Genomic DNA, 20,986 nt, shown 5'->3' with positions numbered 1-20,986 from the left:
TAACTTGTGCCATTTAAAAGCAATAACTTAACTGTCATTTGCTGACCTAGATACTTGGCTTGCACTCCAGATGTTCTCACATTCCCTGGTGCTGGATTTGTTTTCTTCCAGGCAGCATGAATGGGTACTCCATTAAAATTCTCAAAGCACTGGATAGTCACAGTAATACAGAAGTGTTTTTCACATTCTTTCCTAATGCTCTTATCTTCGTTTTTTGCTTTTTTTTCCTTGCACTGTTTTCATTCAGCAATAGAGGTCTGGAAGGTGTTCGGGAGAAATTCGAAACCAGCTATTTTAAAAAAAGGGGGCTAACAGTACCTGGGGAAATTGTTAACAAACAATCATCTGTGGGTAGTATTTAGCACATAGCCATGCTGCTGTGAACACAGACTATGGAACTCTCAGATCAGCCTCTAACCAAAGGGCCACTGTCACTATTTTTTAGTTAACAAAACATGCATTACATTAGTGATTCCCTCTGTGCCACAGACAGCCAAGCACCAGGACAAAACTTCATCACTAGCCATTTAATGTTAACCAGTCCACTCATTTAGTTTGCCTTTCAAGCTCAAGAATTGATAGCAGAAATGTGACTAAAGAAATTCAGGTTCAGCTCCAATAACCCAAAGAATTTTATTTTTTTTTACAGAACTGAAAGGAACCCTGCAACAGTGTCCAGATGATCCAATAGATGAGGCACTAAAATTGCCCTCAGATTATTTTATCAGCCCAGAGAATTGCTTGCTGTATTCCAGACATATTTCCTTCTTTAGGCACACAATGACATTCTACTAAAGGAGCATTTATGAAGATGCAAGAGGAAAAGGGATAGCATGAACAGCGTGCAGTTGATAAAAATAAAAACAAACTTTATCTACATGGAAAAGATAGAAGGGTGCATTAGAAGGGTCATAAATGGAAAAGGCAGTATTTATCTGGAGCTGGTACTCAATGATATTTTAGAGTGGTTACTTCCAAGCATACAAATGTTCTAGCTCAAATGCAACTGTATATATGCCACTAGTAAGTGACTTTTTAAATGCAGTCACTGCAGAAAATATTTCAGATCTTTTAAAATAAACAAATCAAAGGTTATGGATAAACACACCTAAAGCTAAAGGTGTTATATCCTATCTGAAGAGTGTTACAGCTCTCAAACCGATATCTTAATGAAAATAAGTTTTAATCAGAAAAAGGGGCATATGCAGCCAAAATGAATAGCCCCACAGAAAGCTGCTGACAACAGATGCCTAAAGAGGAAGGCATTTCATAAATCAAACCTCCTCTACTGTAGCATGATGAGGAAAGGTTTCCCATGATTACAAACACTAAAAGTACTTCCAGAAAAATACTTGACTTAAAAAACAAAACAAAACCCACCAACAAAGTAACAAGCAAAAAAAAAACCCCAAACAAACAAACAAAAAACCTGAGCCAAAACCCAAACCAGAAAAACAGCACACAAATTAAAAACACACCAGAAGAAAACAAACTTCCTCCCAGTTCTTAACTACGAATCTCCTTCTGCTATTGCCACACCTGAATTCAGAAAAGAAAGACTATAGGTAAGATGGACCCAAAAATCAGAAAAAAAAATTCACACAGAAATAAAGAACTGCAAAGTACCAACAGCAATGGAGCACCAGCCAAAGAGATAATCCTGAGGATTTTGTGTGTCACTCTCAGACAGATGAATTCCTGGGAGAACTGCAGCCCACAGTTCTGGTTTGCAATGTAATGACAGCATAACCTTTCTCAGTAGAAGAGAGGAATACTGAGCAGTAACCTACAAAATTTGAGTGACAGTAGCTAAAAGAATGCTACTTTTAAATGACTGCCCTCACATGAACACCTTTGCAGGTCTGAACAGTGAGAAAAGTTTGACTATGATTAATCATTCCAAGCAGAAATACTGGTTATTTTATTTTGCTTATGTCCACTTAAAAGACAATTTTTATAAAAACAGTGATTTTTGGAAAACTGATACTGCTGATATGCTGGAACAATTGGCTTAGCTGAGTTCCACCTGTTTACTTAAAACCTCCCCCTGTCTGCTACTGTGGTTCACCTTCAGAGAAATCATTACCCTTTTCCTAAGAGACAATGAAAAAAGAGGAAGTAAAAATCTCAGAGAAAGGTGAATAATTACTGCTCTCTCAAAACTACGTCTCAAAAATATTTTGAAAGCACTTCCACAGTTGGGTGCTATAAACAGGAGAGAGGCACAATCACCAGTATGACAAAACCTCTTTGCTGCAGCTCATTAATAATCCTGTCTTTACTTAAAAGGCTATTTCCTTATGAAATTATTTTCAATTTTGCCAAGTTTTGCTCACTTAAAAAATAAGTGACTAATATGGTATTTTATTTTCTGTAGATGTATTAATGCAGATGGCTTCAGGAACCAGACTGCTGTTGAGTTATATTTAGAAAACATGAGGGCAAACAGCCCAACATAGCAATTCTTTTCTGCTGAAGACTTCGTTGGAGACAGAAGCAATGTGGCAACTGTTCTAACCTTCATGATTAAGATTATTACCTTCATAATCTCTGTAAATTCCAGCTGTGAGTTAGTAATCAATAATTTTAGAAGAAAAGGGGGCTGAAGGATGGGAGAATTTTCTTAAGTCGCTAACAAACCACGTTTTAAGGTTTGCAACTGTGAAATTGAAGCCTTGTTGATAATGTAGCCATTTGTGCAAAATCCCGTGTCAGGAGTGCACAGAGGTGATAGAGGGAACAAAACCACTGTTCCACAGCACACAAAAATATACAGGTAGCATTTTGGAAGCCCAGGCACATAGGATAGTGAAGTTCCACCATTAGAGAAAAATCAGCTCTCACATAACTTCAATATGTGATGTAGTTATACAAATAACTTTTCTTCCACTGCTATCCATATATTACCAGTGATTCCATGTCCAACTGGATTATTTTTCTGTTCTTTAAGACATTTGTGACATTGGGCCAGCAAGACAAAGCTCTCACTCCCAAATCAACACCTTCCTCCTTTTTTCCCAGAAGAAACTGATTGAAGTTTTACTGACCTCTCAAGAACTAATGTTTCACCTTGCAGTTCCAAGGTCCAATGTGGTGCAAATTGACTAATTTTGAAAATGTTTTGTTTTGGTTCAAATAAAATCATGCAGGAGCACTTGCCTGCACTGGTGTCAGTGACATGCTCCCGGGAATTTCAGGCCACCACAAAAGCAGTAAATAACAAAGTTTAAAACTTCCCAGGTCAACCAGATTAAATGGTAACTGTAATTTTTTTTCCCCAGAGAAAGACTGTTTTTCCATCTTCCCACTTGGCCTCCAGTGTACCTGGACATTGTTTAATTCAGCACAGCTGATTATTTAAAACACCAATTATACCTAGCTTTACAAATTCATATACTCCTCTATATTCTAAATGTAATACTCTGCAGCAAGGTAAACTTTCTAAAAATAATACTAAGCATATTTTAAAAAGTCTATGGAATCTGATGACTATAATCAAAACACTTCTTAAATTTGCAACTCAGGAATTGTGAATTTTAAATACATTAATTACTTCATATTTGCTACTCATGAGTCAGCTTTGATCTGCTAAAATAGCATGCAAAAGGCATTCTTTCCCCTCTCAAGATTTTTATTTCTGCCTTATAAACAAAATACTTTTGTTAGTATTTAAAAATGACATTAAGATGACACAGCAAAGTAGTGTGGGTGAGAATGTGTGGGAAGCTGATCAGAAGCACAATGAACTTCTTGGATGCTCAGAGAACAGCGGATCCCTCCAGGGAAATTTGGAAAAAAATATTCTGCATAGAAACAACTCTGTCTATACATCACATTTTATCTTTTTCTCCTAAGGTTCTTTATCGCTTGGAATATTTGCTGGGAAACAGATTTTCTGTCTTGATGGTTGTCTACTCTGCTACGTACAACTCCAGACATAATCCTGTTTGTGACACTGCCACTGGTGACAGCAGAAAACTCCCCCCACACCCACCTCCACTCTGTGGTCAGGATGATCCCAAGGACACAGCTCAGAAATCACTCCCAAGCCTAACCCCAAACATGCCTCTGTCTCCTGGGTGTGTGTCCTCACCACGCGAGGATGGACGTGAGCGCACAACACCCAGAGCTCCCATTTGGGGTTGTCATTTCTGCTGCAGGCAGAGCCAGGAGCTAAGGGCAGTGCCAGGTAGGGTAAGGCTGATGGTCAGACAATGACACACTCCAACTCCACTGGGCTTGCCTGTAAACACGCTCACACTGATGCTCGACCATCTGACTGCATCAGCCAGAATGAAATGAGAGAGCCAGGTACGGGAAGGGCTGGGATCTCTTACACACACAGGCAAGGGGCACACACAGGCACTGCAGAGCCAGCCCAAACTGGCAGAAATGAATGAACTAACAGGAAGAACAAGACCAAGCACTAGAGGAACAGATCAGCTATGACCAGGAAAGGTTTGCACTCCAGTTAAAGTGCAATACAAAGAACTCCATGACTGCATTTCAGCTTATATGAGTTACTCAACAAGAAAACACCTATAAACATCCTGTGTTTTCAAAAAGTTTAACTCAAGAGGTAATTTAAGTTACGTAAAATATAAAATATTTCCTCGACAAAACAATTGGGACAGTGATTAAAACAAGCCCTTTACATACCCAAAAGCAGCAATTTTGATTGAAATCTCATATTCTCAATCTTTACTAAATAATTTCTGCCTTCATCAATAAACAAAACTGTTATCCAGCCAGCATATTATTGGGACATAGGTATCTATCCTAAACTACCATATGCTATATCAAAAGTTCACATACCTTTGCATTAACAAAAAAATCAAAGTGATTAAAAAATTGATCAAAATTTAATTCTACACTTTAGACTTTGCACTACCATCTAGCTTACCTGAGATGATTCTATATAGCAAACAAGGCAACACCCATGAGGGAGAGAAATTCCATTGCTATCAGAAGGCTAATTAATTACTTTATTATACTATATTATTCTATATCACCTAAATGAATCTGCACAAAGCACTCCACTCCACTCTCAGCCTCTTGTGACTGTCAGGTGACAGTCCCTACACACACACCTGGATTCAGTTGGCCAGTGAATCAAAGCACTCACACCAGAATCACCAATTCCCTTCAGGTAAACAATCTTCCACAATGCATCCCCCTTGTGAACAAGTGGAGGAGCCGTAAATAAGAATTGTTTTCTCTTTCTCTGAGGTTCAGACAATATGAATCCCAGAACATCCCTGGGAAGTTATACCTTCCTTTCTCTGTGAAGAGAAATGCGGCTACAATTCTATGATTTTTAAAAGTTCATTTGTATTCACTTAACTGAAAGCAAAAAAAAAAGTCAAGTGATGTCTCCCATTAAACAAGAGGCAAAGTTTGGCCCTGGTAGGAACCACATGAAACTCCTAATGCTGCCTCAGAAATGCATTTGGTTATAGCACAAACTCAAGACCAAGACTAAAAAAAGTGTACTCTTCTATGACTAGACTAACTGGGTTTTAAATATCCTTTAATCAAAACTGCCAGCAAGGTTTTATTATGACTTTCCAGCCAATTAAAACCACCAGTAACAACTACTCACTTCAGGAGAGCACCTATTTATTGCACAGCAACATTTTAACATTTTTGGAGACTATTACCCAGTCCCATTTACACTTATGGATGAGGCATTATAAGAATCATCTTGTATTGCATTTCAAGTCACTCAAATGCCCACAAATCTGTGAAACCCATGCAGAAATAGCCTCTGTGGAAAAATCAGCATCACATTTACACATTTTAAGACTTCAAAACAAGGCTCACATGGGACCTGAGCTCACAAAAGCATTCTGCAGAGCCTATACACAGAGGCGGGTACTTTTAACAGCAGATTTGAATGCAGCAGGCTAACTAGAATTATTATAGATTTCTCTGTAACTGGTCACTTGTGTCACATAATAGTAGATTAATGAAAAACAGTATTTATTTCCAGGCATTTACACTAACAGGAATGATTATAGTTAAGGGTCCCCTGGAATTTCCATTACAAGTCTATTTTTTGAGGATTTATAAGTCAGCTATAATAATATATTTTTAGCTGAAACTCGATATGAAATGCCTCAGCTATGCATTATTCAGGAAATGTTCCTACACCTTTGAAAAGGCTTCTTACAAAATTAAGAAAAGAGAGTAATTTTACATCATTTTCCTATTTATTGTGATTGTTGAGCATTTTATTTTGAGCAACCTAAGGCAGCATTTGCTACAAGATACAAATGGTAGCACTGTTAATTCTGGATGGGTTCCCTACAAGTATCTCACAATGCCAAATGTTGGTGAAAAAGAGCAGCTGGACAGTAAAGGACATTGAACAGTCACGTAAGTTTAAGGAAGATTTCAGGCTGATTAAAAGGCTTCTTTGGCCATTTCTGGACCTATATGATTAAAGAAAAAATGATAGAATTAGTAGAAAAATGCTCCTTTTTGTGTGAAAAAGACATGCATGCTTGTTTAATCCTACTTCCTTTTCCCCTATATATTATCTAAAAGAATAAATCATTTCCTAATAAGGAATAATGAAACAGTTACACTCCTAAATTGTTTAATTTATGAATTCAATCTACTGAACCTTCAAACTACTTTTTTCTGCTTAAATGTTATGCCTCCTTTGGTGCACATCTTGTCAAACATGGATTAACACTCTTATTCTGACACACCTGAGAGAGCCAGCAGAGTCTATTGGGTCACCAGTCCTTTGGAAAGGAAAAAAAATCCCACAATGCTCTACAAGTTTTTTGGAACTGCAGGGCTATTAACTCAAAAATACACTTATAAAAGAAACAAATAAGGATTAGACAGTAGACCATAACAATTTCTGGACTATTGGGTGATAACTATTATGCAAATGACAACACATTCACCCTTACTGACCAAAAGGAATTAACACTGTTTCACTACTTTCACTGTGTTTGCAATAATGTGCCTCCTTTTTTTAAAAAATATTCATTTTTAAAGGTCTATACAGAAAAATTTAAAAGTCTGAACACTAATTTTATTCAGTCAAGAAGAAAGAACCTCTTCCAATTAATAAAAACAATTCAAACTTCCATGGGAAAAAAATTAAATCAATTTACAATAGAAATTAGGATCAGATTTTCCAAAGGCTTCTGCATCCATGGTAGTGAATGGTTTTTAGAAAAGCTTCAGTATCTTTTCCAGTACTTAATTACTGCATTTTAATAGCTGGTTCTCACCGAGAAATAGATGCCTTCAGTTCCATGAAAGCAATAGGAACTTCTGGCTATTTCACAGCTGTATGTAATGAAAGAAGTAGAATGAGAAAGACTTCTGAAATCTAAATCACAAGTCACCATCCTGAGCCACCCCAAATATATGAATATCCATATGCATTTCTGGAAGACTTTTTCATCTCAGTTGGGCTTAGCATGACCTTTACTTAACTCTACACCTAATAACAGCTTCTCTCCAAGGGTTGTATCTAAAAATAAACAACACTTAGAGCATTTTGCAAATTAGGGCCTTTTGCCCAAACCAACTCTTCAAGGAAATTGTGGTGACTAATCTTTGAAAAATATTACTGTCGCCCTGTTCTTCTAAGTTCTTCTAAGCCTTCTAATGTTTACATTTTTGTAATGGAGTTTCTTATGCACTTTTTAATAAATATTGATTGTTTTTGCATTCCTTTCTGGAGAAGGAGAAATTTGATAAAACTGTTAGTTGGACACGTGTCATTAGAGAAGTAGCAATTTCATCTTCCAATCCAGAGTCACTTTTAGAATCCTATACACATTGAGGTCAACAAATAAACTTTCTTCTTTTTCCCTTAAAAGTTTCAGCGTGTGCGTCATTCATTCCATGTCCTATTACAACGTATTACAGTCACAAGTTTCTGCCATTTTGATGATTTAGCTTTCCCAGTTCACAAAGATCTGCACTGCACATTCACTCAGGAAGGAGCTGCTCCAGGTGAGCATGCATGTTGTTCCTACTGAAGTCCATTCAGACAGGTTATAATACCTAAACCTCATGCAAACATAGACAAAACAATTGTGCTTAGGTAATGTCTAACCTAACAGAAAGTCATGGCTACTCTGAGAAGGCCAAGGATGTGTTGTCAGCCTGTCATGGGTTAATTTATGACATGCAAGGCCTGATTTTCTGGTCCCCTGACACCTGAACTCGCCCACTCCCAAGTACCAGGGGCTAACAATCCATCTAGAGCAGAGGTTCAGACAGCCAGGCTGCTCTGGCCACGGAAAGAGACAGTCACAGGCAGTAATAAGGACACCCAATTGTGAAGGAAAATTCTGGGGTTTAATCCTTTGTTGCAGAGTTGTTTGGTTAATAGAAATTCCTGCTCATGAAAGATCAGTCCGGACAACAGACACTGGAACAAGCACTTTCCGCTTCAAATAGCTGAATTTTTTGAATAAGGCTTTCATTAGGGTAATTTAATATACTGCTCCTGTCCAAGGCCAAGATTTCAGTAATTTTTTCCCACTTGTTCAAAATTTATAAAGTTGAGTTTGTCTTTCAGCACAACCACAAAGAATCAGTGGTTTGTATACAGGAAAAATCAGTGGAAAGACTCAGAAGTGACGCATTTACTATAACAGCACACACTGGAGTTACAAAATGCATCTCTCAGAAGGGTTGCTTGTCTCCCCACACAGTTAAAATTATTACTTGAAATCTAAGAAGTGAATCCCTCTGTCAGTACTCACAGAATAAAAATTAATAGGCCTTAACTTTGATGGAGATATGAAAAAAAAAGCTCAAGATAGAAATATAGCACAGTCCCCCTGTTCTTTTAAGTTTAGGGACAGGGGAAGAGGTCCCACTCTCAATGCTTTATCTGACCTGTGATAAACTACATTGAATATGATCTACATACTCTGTATTCAGTTGCATTTATGTCAATTTCCTGGATATTAAATGCTTTCTTATTTAGAACAGAACTTCTAGTTTTTATTGGGAATTAATTACACCCTTATTTGAAAAACTCACACAAAAATGTCACGTGCAGTTGGTGTGATTCCAAGTCTTGGGAGGATCTTTGCATTGTTCAACTAATTTGAAAATACTTAGCCAGAAAATTTGCATGTAAAGATCTTTGTAGGGAAATGCTGTGAAGTGAGAGCACTGCTACTTCACTGGCCCTCAGTCAGGCAAGACTGAAACTGTAAATATGCCCCTGTGTCACTCTTCCTCCAGGGCTTGTGCTGTCCTGGCTGTTATCCATCCACTGTACACAGCATCTCTGTCAAGAAATGGGAGCAGGGTGGGAATCCCTGTAGAAGCACAGTTAGGGTAATTACAGTAGAGCACAAAGGCTGATTCTGTCCTGGTTTTCTTTTTGCAAACCCACAATTGGTAACATTTGTTAATGCCTACAATTCATATGTAATTATACACAGGTACAGACAGATTGCATCCTCTCATAGTAGCAAAGTTTTCAGTTTTAATAACTCCAGACATTTGACTATTTCTGAAGTTATCATCTGTAAAGACAAACAAGATGCCATCTTCCATGTCTTAAAAATGATCTTGTGGATGAGCACCATCCTTTGAAATGAGGGGACTGAACCTTGCTTGCTTAGTTCTTAAAAGCACTATCTGAGAACTATAGCATTAACCACTGGAAGTCTACCAGGAATCTGGATTACTTCTGGAAAAAAAAATTTTACTATACAAGACTGTTCATCAACATGATTGAATACTAAAGGTTCTATTATAAACCTTGCAGAGGGTTGCATGATGTATGAGGATAAAAAAGGGAGGGAGGAATAATAAGGATTTAGTCATGATGCACTGACAGACTTTGGAGTCACTAAGGAGCACAAATACAACCATTGGAACAGCTTAAACTTGTAACAAGTTTGTAGAGCACAACATAAAAATCTTTTATTCTACTACACAGCTCATCTATAAAGATTTTATGTGATTTTCAATAGAGGAGTTATGAAATAAAGCAGCCTATAGCAGGAGCTAACAAGTGCACTTCATGTTCATTCCCACGCATTAGCACCAAGACACTGCCCATAAAATACATTAAAGATAAATTTATCTTTTCTCCTGTGCCAAGAGCCAAAACACTTCAATGTTTATAGATCAAGGCTTTCTTAAAGGAAAAAAACAAACAAACAAAAAAAACACCCCAGAAGACAATAATTATTAATTCAGTAGTACAAATCACCTCCAAGACAATCTCTTTAAATTTCCAACAACCATCCCCTGGTCTGCAGAAGGGAGTGATCACTTTGAAAAATCACCACCACCAACCAAACAAGAAGATTTTTCTACTGATTGAGTCTTGCAACACTGTAGCACCCTGAAAGTGCCATCCAATTAACAAACCATTTATATTGACCTTAAAAAAACTGAGAATTACATCACCCTTCTTCAGATGTAGAACATAGATACACATAATATATATAAATATACATAATGATTTATTACTTGTGAACTCTCTTGTAAAAGTAGCTACAAATTTGCTATATGCCTGCATATATGTTCTAGATTAATCTTTTCATGCTCTGGCTACCCATATTCTAGCAAAACCAGCATGAAAACTTCAATCCCCATGTAGAGTATCAATAGGAAGACTTATTTTGGTCCTCAAGAATAAATATTTTATTTGGACATAGGAGCTCTTTTTTATTTTCACATACATTTAAAACAAGAAAAGAAAATGCCTGAATTAGAGACATATAGTAACAAAAAATGGAAACCCATACTAAAATAATTTAGTTCAGTTCAAAAATGCCCTGCAATGTTATTCCAGACAGTAACTGAAGGAAAAGGTGAAACAAGGTTTTCAGTAAAAAGAAGTTCTCACTTCTAAGATGTACATCACCTGCTCTGCATTCAAAGAAGTCTCTGTAGACACATTTCAGTATGAGTCAGTAAATGCATAAGCACAATAATTTGACAAGAGCCAAATTCAAACTGTCTGCTGAGAAATGTAGTTTTATGTGAAGAAACACATGCATTTATGACACAGAGAAACTAACACAACCGTCTCTGGCAGCAGAAGTATTTAGCAAAGTAGCACCTTCTCAATATTCCAATATTTCATTTTCAATGCATTTTCAGCCCTGTTCTCACCTTTTTTCTCTCTATAGCGCATGTGCATCAACATAAACAACTAGGAAGGATTAAAAAAAGAAGATATTGCTGACAGCAACCATTTTCATGACCTTTCCCTCATCTCTTTCTACACCAGTGTATATAGGACAGTTTTTCCTCTCCATTTTTCTCTATCAGGACTTTTCCATGACGTTTTGGGTTTGGAACAGCTCCACCCTGTTTTCTTACCACTTAATCCCCATTTGTTTCTATATCACAAACCATCTATTCCCTTTACACACATAAAGACAATTGCTGCTACTTGAGAGGCAGAAACACAGGTCCTGTTGTTTTCATTACCTAAACCTATTTAACAATCTAAACCCTGAGCTTTGTTAATGTCCCCTCCTGAAAATACCTCAAGAAAAAGGGGAGATTTTAAGTAAACCAGTAGTGGGCTTCCATTATCAAGAGCAACTCCAAATCTGAGGTCTACCAGCAAAATTACTGAGGTCTACCAGCAAATTACAGCTATGCCTGCCTGCATGTTTCTGAGAATATTCTGATCTATGAGAATTATACCTATTGTTTTGTGCAACTTTGCATAACTCAAATACAGAAGTGAAATATAAAATTAGAAAAAAATTTAAAGCTTTTTTTTAGAGCTTTGAAGCTATTAGGCTCTGCTATGTAAAACTTGGCACACACTAAGAAATAAACCTTTCCCTGATAGATGGTAACAGCTCCTTTGTTTCTCCAACTCCCACTTGATGGAAGGATTATGCTCTCAATCAACAGTAATGGCCCTACTAAGACAAACCAATATATCATCTCTAACTTCACACACCCCACTGACTCCACGTGCCAAAACCTGCACACTGGGCAAGCAAACACTGGGAATGAAATAAACCCTTCAGGTTCCTCTCTGCAGACCCAATCACCCACAGTGTGAATAGTTATATTTAATTAAACTTATATCTTGACAAAAAAAATAGACAATAGTGATACTGGACCATACAGCCACCCCAGGACACATATACAACACAATACCTCAACAAGAATATATTTCCTGAGTAAAATCTGTAGCTACAGAATATTTCTCTCTCTTTTCAAGACATTCTGTACTAGAATCCCAGAATAGCCACAGAACAAGGGGGGGGAAAAAAAAAGAAGGAAATGTTGACCTATTTAATAGGGAATAAGCCAAGACATTGAAAACTAACACATGACCAACATTATCCATAGAAATCCTCATGTCTAATCTAGATAGATCAAATGCACAACACGTTATGCAGAATCTTCTGGGGTGTCTAGGGAAGAAAATTTATTTCTGTAATCTTTAATGAACCTATAACAATTTTTCAAAGAGTTTATGAGGGAATAGTTGGGAGAAAAAGGGAGAAAATTAGAATGGAGAATAGTCTTCATTGCTACATTTTCAAGGGGTCTATTCCAAAAATTAACTGAGAGGAAAATGTAGAAATGTGAACATTGCATTAGACTCACTGCACCATAGCTAATCTTACATAACATCAAATTCATTAGCCCAGGAAAACCATTTAAGTAGCCTTCACAGATCTCCATCTTTGCTCTCCAGTGTTACCTGAATAAGAGAATCCCTAAGAACATCTATAATATGACTACAATAAAGGATACACTCAACAATATTGCAGGTCCTGGTGACATGTGGAATTAGCCATAATCAATCCTGCATCACATAAAATGCCTGCTGTAGATTTTTTCTTTGCAGAATACAAAGAAATTAGTCCAAATAGTGGACTAATGATATGATATTTGCTGATAACCCCAAACACTTGAAGTTCTCACTTTTCTCATGTGCATTCAGTGCGTTCCTCAGAGCTGGAACAATTGTTTTCAAGTACCAGTACTTTGAAACCATTTCTGTAAACTCAGACAAATGCTAGTTCAAGTTTCTGACTGCCCAAGGTAAACAGCTTACAGTTCCAGCTGTGTTGCATAAAATAAATAATTATAAGGTACCTGTAAAGCCTAATACACTCTGAGTTCTTATTGATCCAAGTGCTCATCACCTCTTTAAGAATTCAAAGTCAACAATGATATTCTTGAACATCCTTAACATATTTGTACTTTCTGTCAAAGCAAGTCCAAGTTATCCTGTTTAACACAGTGAAAACGTCACGATTTACTCCATGACACTGGAGTGACATAAACATTCTCCCTGCAGGGTGGCACAAGTTTACATGGTAGTTGCAATATATCAAGACTAAGAAACAAATGTAATTTTAAAATAAATAAACATTAAAATCAAGAGAAATTATCTCAAGCTGAATAACTATGATTATTTAGCCTTTCTCCCAAGGCACAGGTTTGAGCCCAATAATGTTAATCCACGAGTCCAGGCAATGATTTGCCTTTATCTAAAGTCAGTAGTGTTTGCCATGACTACCAACAAAGCTACAACAAGGCCATGCTTCGAAAAAAACAGGTCCATAAATCCAAAAGGTTCTTTCTGTGTCTCTTGTTATCTCAGAAGACTTTGGATCAGCTGGCATTCCTTGGCATTCCTCCTGGTTTCTACTCCAAATTCTGGTGAATGTGCAAGCAAAAAAGCCAAGGCCTTGCATACAAAGTATTTTGTTGTTTCCTTGTATGTCTCTCTCCTCATTCATTTCAGGTTATATTCAGGGTTTATTGGGACTTGGTATGTTATACAGACTATTGTAAAATCAAGTGTTACATTCTGAAATTAAGCAAATTATTATCTTGGTTTGGTATCTCTTTAGAAACTGTAAATGAAAAAAAAAATTATGTAACACGATTGCCTGGGTTTAAGAAATAGGTGGCTTCCTAGAGTAAAATATACCCAGAGCTTAAATGCTTTAGGCAAATTAGTAGGACAAAATTGTATATACAGTTCCTCCTCTGAGTTCTGCAGATAGTCTGAAAAGACTTTTTTTCAGAAAGGTCAAACATTTCATTATAGAAACACAATAAACTGACTACAGAATACTAAAAATAACACTGCCTTATATAGTTAGGCTGTAAGGATCAGATCACAGTATTCTGATATGCTATCACCTTTAATTGGAGACCAAATGTCTAGAAACCATTTAAAGAAGCAAAGAAAAAGAATCAGAAGATTTTTAACAATTTTTTCACATGAACTTTCCAGTTCTGAAAGGATGGGAGGATAAAACACTGACCTGGTAGATTGCAGCCCCAACAAGGAACCTTCTACTGCCCTCACTGCTCAGGGCTGGCTAAGAAATAACTCTGTGCCCCTCTTTCTCCTACCCACAGTTCTCTTAATGAAAAACAAGTGGTTTTAAATACAATGCACTTTTCTTCCTCTGCACTTAAAGCTCCTCGAGGTAGAACACTAGATAACAAGTTTAGGGGTACAAAGTTTGGGAGCCCTTTAAGCCCCTTAGAAATTTCCCAGAAGTAATGTTTAAGAGGGTGAAATTATTCAGGTTCCCTGGCATCTTGAAAACGACCAGCATCAAGCACTCAGTCACCAACACCTCGCTGTCTCACAGTAAAATCACCTGTAATGTTATCCTCAAATTAGGCCAAGGGCTTTATTTTACATTATGAAAAAAAACTCCTGTACATCACACAAGTCATTCAGTTTGAGAGCAAATGTCTGCCAATTCATCCAGTACAACATCTCTGAGAACCCAAGCATGACCTGAGAAACTAAATATTTCAGTAGTACAACGATATTAAAACAACTGATAACTTCCAAGTGTCATTTTCAAATGCATGGTTACAGCTACAGCAACAGCCCTAAAATCACACCTGTATTTAGAAAGATGTTTACTTGAAACCTCTTCAAGAATAATGGAAAGTCTGCTTCAAACAACAAACTTGCAAACTTGCCTTCACAAATACTTGACAAAATCACATTTATTTTGCAGCACTTTTGTATCATGTGCCACTATGTTTTAGTGTCGTTTGTCGTTCTTTATAAGCCACTATGAGTGCCAGGCCAAATTCCACGTGCTTAACCAATCAACATGCAAATAAAAGACAAAAAGTTCAAAATTAGACCCCACACATTCCCAAATAATAAAACTGAATGTTAGTAAAGTTTCATCTAAGTCAAGTACAGCTTCTTCTAAAGTATGAATCAGACTTGTCCAATTTTCTCCACACATCATTAGTCTCCCAGGGGATGTAAGTGAAACACAGAAAGAAACACGTCAAATTACTACGTTCTGAACAAGTTCAGCATTTGAGGACAGTCAGTTCTAAATAAGAGATGCAAACATCTCGAAAAAATTAAAACTTCTAAAATCATAGACTCTTTCACCACCATTCAAAAAAATGTCAGGCTAGGGAAAAAAAAAAAAAAGCAGGAAAATTTTGAACACACACAGAAGCAAACCCCTATATTTTTTTGTTGTTTTTAATAGCCAGCGCACGGCTCAGAGCCAGGTACTCACGGGTCATTATTGGGTTTTTGGGCAGGCCCGCGGAAGGCGCCGGGCCGGGCTCGGGGCGCGGCGGCTGCGCGGGCACGGCTGCGGTGCGCGCGCGCGGCCGGCAGGGGGCGCCGTTGCTCGCTGGAAGGCGCTGAGGGCGGGCGCGCCCCCGGAGCTGCCGCAGGAGCGGCCCCGCGCACCCCGCTCCGAGCCCGGAGCCGCCGCTCCTCGCCCGGGATCCGCCGCCGGCAGCGGGGGAAGGCCGCCCCCGACCCCCCGGCAGCCGGCGTGCCCCGCCCCGGCGCCTCCCCGGGGCAGGAGGCCGCGCCGGGTCCCCTCACGCCCGCTCCGCCTTGGCAGGGGCGGGGGAAGCGGCAGCCACCCCCTGGGAGTGCAAGCAGCCCCGAAGCCGAAGTACTCACCATATTGACTTCCGAGACCATATCTATACTGGCAATGTCTATGTTCATGCCAACAGCCACTGGGGGACCTGCAAACCAACAAGATGGTCCGCAATGTGATCTCGAAGAACTTAACTCGTTCTTACCAGAGTTAGCAGGGCGAACACACGGCGCACACACGAAACGACGTTTAAACACGACCAGAAAGTGAGGAGGAAGGCATGAAGCGCTTCCCCCCATCTCTGCCCTCCCCGGCGGGGTCCCCGCGGGGCCGCACGCTGCCCGGGCCGAGGCGGTGCTTTATGTAACACCGCACACGTGCGGCACCGCCGCGCCCGCTCCGCCGGCCTCCGCGGCCGCTCAGCCCCGCGGACACCGAGCACCGAGCCCCGGGGAGGGAAAGGGCCACCCACAGAGAGCACGTCCGAAATAAACCAACTAGTTCGAAGTAGGAGCGCGCAGGGGGTTAAATGACATTTCTGTATCAGTTAACGGCACGTCTTGTACTCGAAAATAGTAGCTGTGATCACAGGCACATTAGGCTGAAAGGAGCAAACGCTGGGTGAACTTAAGAGAGATTTGCATCTCGATAAAACCAGTTAAACAAGGGTTTAATTACAGGTTAGCAAAGAGTCATCACATACACACACACACACACAATGAGGGACCGATTGGGAATATACAAGTGATTTAAGTGATCGCATTAGGAGCATCATTTGCTAAGAAAATTGAGAAACAATGGGCTTAACTTTGGATCAGCTACAGGAAATGGCAACACACACACCCCCCAAAGCAACAGCACCCACAAGACGTTTGAAACCGCCCCCATACACAACGCACCCAGCCCGGATATGCAACCTCTCTTATGCAAAAGCAGTCAAATTACCTCCAAAATCTGGCCTCAAGCGAATATCATAGCCCTTCAGCAGTCTATCCACGGTCTCTTTCACCAGTGACATATTACTAGGGTCATTGACACTAAAGAAAAAAGAAAGAATAATACTGTATTATTTCTGATTTCTCAGCCCCCAGCTGCACATTTCTCTCAGCGGCAGCATGCACTGCAATTCAAAGTAAAGGAAAAGAGATACCTTAATCACTTACCTCTGTGCACACACCGCAGCTATTATTAAAGGGAATGACCAAATCCCAAAGTAACCCTTTTTCCGGACTCTCAGCATCCCTTTAGCTTTTGATATGATTTAGGGTTTCAGTGAAGAGAAGAAGAGATCCAACTTATTCTGGCCAGTGCAGTAATTCTAATGTGAAGCGCATGCGCACGGCGTACCACAACATCAAAAGGAGCAGTGGTTGCTGCTGGAGATGGAGCAAATTTCCTTGAAAAAAAAAATTAAAGGGGAAGAAGGAAATGCATTATTTAAAAAAGAAAAAAAAAGTAATCCACAGGAGGACCCAGTATTTTTTTGTTGTCCTTTTTGTTATTATAGAATATAAATCACAGCAAGAAGAGAAGTTTTAGGAGTTGCAAGGTACAGCGGCTTTGCAACCTAGTTTAAGCGTTGGGGGGGCTGGACGGACTCGGATTAGGCACAGGGAGAATAGTTAAAAAGGAGAATGCACTGCGTACGTATGGGGGCAGGTGGGGGGAGAGAGGGGGCAGCTTAACTTTTTAGTCCCTGGAAAGAACCGCCTGAAGCGAGGAGAGGTGCGGGCAAAGGAGCCGGCGCTGGCAACGGGGGCGGGCGGTGGGGGAGGAGGGAGATGAGCGCCTACAATATTTCTCACGGAGGAAAAAAAAAAAATGATGACGAATAGTTTCTTGTAAGAGGGGATTAGGCTGTTTCTTTCCTTACTGTGATGCCAGGAGCTATTCCCGGAGCAGAGGCACTGGGAACTGAGGGGGTCGCCGGCTCCCGCTGGTCACTGGCTGGTGCCGGAGGGGCGGCGCGGGGCCCCCGCGACCCCGCTGCCCCCCGGCGCATTTTCCCTACATCGACCGATGTCTAACCCAGGGATGCGAGTTCTTCAGGTAGAACGGAACCTGGCCACGGAGCTGGGGGAGGGGGGCCGAGGGGAAGAAAAACACCACCCTGAAAGGCTTTCAGTGACCATCCAGACCCCACGTAGGTGCATAAGCCCACTTACCTTACGGGTAAAACACCCAGGCTCTTCAAATGCAGCGTGTGATCCAATTAATGCCTCGGAAGAAACCGGAGACGAGCGGAAAGCTGATCTGGGGATGCTTTGAGTGACATTTAAATCCTGAGCAGAAAACGAGATAGAAAGGAGAGAGAAGGGAAAAAACAAACCCATGAAAAACAACAAACACCGGAGTTAAATTATTCCTCTCAAATCTGCTTTGCGCCCGTCGCTCCTTTTACACCACCTCCTCCTCCTCCTCACGCACATACCCGCTCGGCCCCGCGGATCTGTGCTGCTTCACCGAGCGGATCTGGGCGTGCACACGTCCTCGGTCGGCCCGGGCGGCGCGGGGAAGGGATTGGGAACACTTTGGGCGTCAATTAACAAAAGAAATATTTAACGCGCTGCAGGAGAGTGGAGGAGCGAGGAAAAAAAAAAAAAAAAAAGGAAAAAAAAAAAAGGAGGAAAGGAAAAAAAAAAAAAAAGAAAAAACGGCGGGTGGTGGGGGAGGGACAAGGGTGAAGGTGTTGCTCAGAGATCGAGGCGGGCTGGAGAGCCGCTCGCTCCCCGGCACGGCGCGGTCCCCGGCGCTGGCTGAGGCGCTCCGGAGCTCCTGCCCTGCCCCACCACCCCCGGACCGGCCACCGCCCCCTGCTCCCCGGGAAAGCTGCGATTCGCCTCGCACGGCCGGGCCGGCCCCAGCCCACATGCAGGCGCACCCTGGCCCGGGAGCAGGAGTCAGGAGGGGTGCGGGTCCGGGGGGGATGCTCGGGGAGAAGAGGCGGCGGCGGCTCCCGGGGAAGGGCGAGGGGAGGAAGGCTGAGGTGGGGGCGACGGCGAGGCGGTGAGATGAAGCCTCACCTAGGGATGGAGAGGGGGGATCTGCCTCCGAGAGACGGTAGAGCAGCTAAAAAAAAAAAAAAAAAAAAAAATAGCCACACCGCGAAGCAGTCGGCAGCCCCGAAAAGCAGGCAGCCATTTAATACAGAGCGACAGCTACCCTGGCCGGAGCGCTCGGGAGCGGGGAAGCCCCGCAGCATCCACCTGCCGCTGGAGCGGGGCCAGGGCGGCCCCCGGCCTCCCCCGCCGCCCGGCCCGGCCCGCCGGCGGCACCCTGGCACCGCTCCCGGGGGGAACAAATCCTGCCCTGTCCCTCCCTGCCTCAAACCGCCACGCTCTGCCTTTCGGCTCAAGTAAGTAGCTGCTCGGGTTTTCCTCCCAGAAACAAAATAGCCATCCTTTAGGGGGCTGGGGGCAATTCGTCAAGTCGTTTTCGCTACCTTTTCTCATTTGTAAGAATTGGAATTGCGCAGAGTGAGAAAACACACTTTTCCTGCTGAAACAGACAAGATTGTGTGGATGATAAATTTCTCATTTATGTATTCAATAGAAAAAAAAAACCCAAACAACTAAGTTAAAGAACGTTTAAGCATTTTTAAAATCAAAACACCCACGGCCCCCACCCCATTTTTCAGCTTTTCGTTCCGTGGCTGGTTTTACAGAGCCACTCTCCCTGCTCACCAGCGGAGGTTTCTGTTCTCACACAGCCAGGCTGTTTCACTGCCAAACCTCTTGAAGTATAGCCCTGAAAGGAAGATGGTGGATATGCTGTGCAGTGAATCATTTGACTTTAGATGTATAATAGGAACTTTTTTTTTTTTTTCTTTCTGCAATCATATGATAAGACCAGGAGGTCTCAAGATAAAACACTTTAATCCTGCGCTGTGAAATTCACCTGCAAGTGCTAACTTGGGAGCATATCTGACACTCCTGAGCTGTTTCTGAGTGTCTGCTATTAATTGCCATTACACCATAGAATGTGTTTTTTGCCACACCTTAATATGACCAGATATCTATATGAGCCTGATGCTGAAGGTTGGTAATATTTGGTGGTGGAATGACAAGAATTTTTGATTTTCATATTAAGAAGAATTCAAGCGATGCCAAAACATCTCTCATCTGGTGTATGCACTGATAGTCAGAGAACACTTGTTCCAGGCCCAGAATACCCCTGTGCCATGTGCAGTGAAACCTACTCTCAGTCTGGCTATCCTAGCAAAAAGCAATTGAACATATCTCAAACAAATTCAATATATGTGGATATCATGGTGCATTATGTGTGGAAAATTAATGTATATCCTTGGGTTTTGGAAATATAAAGGTTCCATTGAGCCATATTTGGGTTGATCTGCACAACTCACTATTTTTGCTAGCTGTAAATACACCACTGTCTAAATGTGTCTATAGCAGTGACATTGTCTTAGCAACCCTGCAGGCTCTGTGTGCCCAGACAAGCCTGTGGGGTAGGGGCTTCATCATTATATATTGACAGTGTGCAACAAACAGACAGTGTATAACACTTTTCCTTTTACAATTGTGTTCATGCTTTGCTGTACACTTTTGACAAATACCACTTTTTCTCTGACTATGGGGTTGTGGTCTATCTCCTCTGCCAGTTAAAATTTCTTATCACCTTCAAAATCTCCCATTTATTTTAAGCAACTTGTCAAATAAATTGTTTCCCTCTTATTCTCACTTGTGTCTGTGTGTTTGATTGAAAAGTAGAGGAAATAACTGGTGTGAACACCAGTATTGGCAAAATGCAGAACTGTTCACGTGACATGTTTAAGGATTGCTAAGATTTTGGGTGTCTTACAATGGGTGAACAACCTGGTTCCCAGCTGGGTGCTTCTGGTCCTAAAAATATCTCAATTAGACTACAAGTGCTGTAATCTCACAGAGAAGCCAGCAAAGATGGTCCTATTTTAAATGGCAGTTGCAGAGTATTTTGATTCTTAGCTTTCAAGATGGAAAAAAATACCCCTCAAAACTGAAATACTCTGAAAGAATGGTGCACAGTCCTTGCTGAGCAGCGTGTTGTTTCTTGCGTTTCTTCCCATGCAAGAATTGGGCAATAAAGTAACATCATACTTATTCATCTTGTTAACCCTTGGCTACAGCATTATTTTCCTGTCACCACAAGTA

At 40.8% G+C, this 20,986-nt stretch overlaps 1 protein-coding gene across 3 annotated transcripts in view; it reads right to left on the bottom strand.

The window, feature by feature from the left end:
- Positions 1–17,079, bottom strand: part of GABRB2 (gamma-aminobutyric acid type A receptor subunit beta2) — a gene marked incomplete at both ends in the record, with an annotated part of 128,078 nt that extends 110,999 nt beyond the window's left edge. For all 3 annotated transcript variants that reach the window (XM_084215900.1, XM_084215899.1, XM_084215901.1), the window contains 3 exons: positions 15,920–15,987; positions 16,785–16,876; positions 17,003–17,079. In XM_084215900.1, the coding sequence (XP_084072026.1) occupies positions 15,920–15,987; positions 16,785–16,876; positions 17,003–17,079 (237 nt within the window). The remainder of the gene's footprint in view (positions 1–15,919; positions 15,988–16,784; positions 16,877–17,002) is intronic.
- Between the last annotated feature and the right edge of the window lie 3,907 nt (positions 17,080–20,986).

Source organism: Fringilla coelebs (assembly GCF_963513975.1).
Source record: "Fringilla coelebs genome assembly, chromosome: 15".
Lineage (NCBI taxonomy): Eukaryota > Metazoa > Chordata > Aves > Passeriformes > Fringillidae > Fringilla > Fringilla coelebs.
The sequence above is the reverse complement of the archived record's forward strand: the minus strand, read 5'-3'. Positions and strand labels throughout refer to the sequence as shown.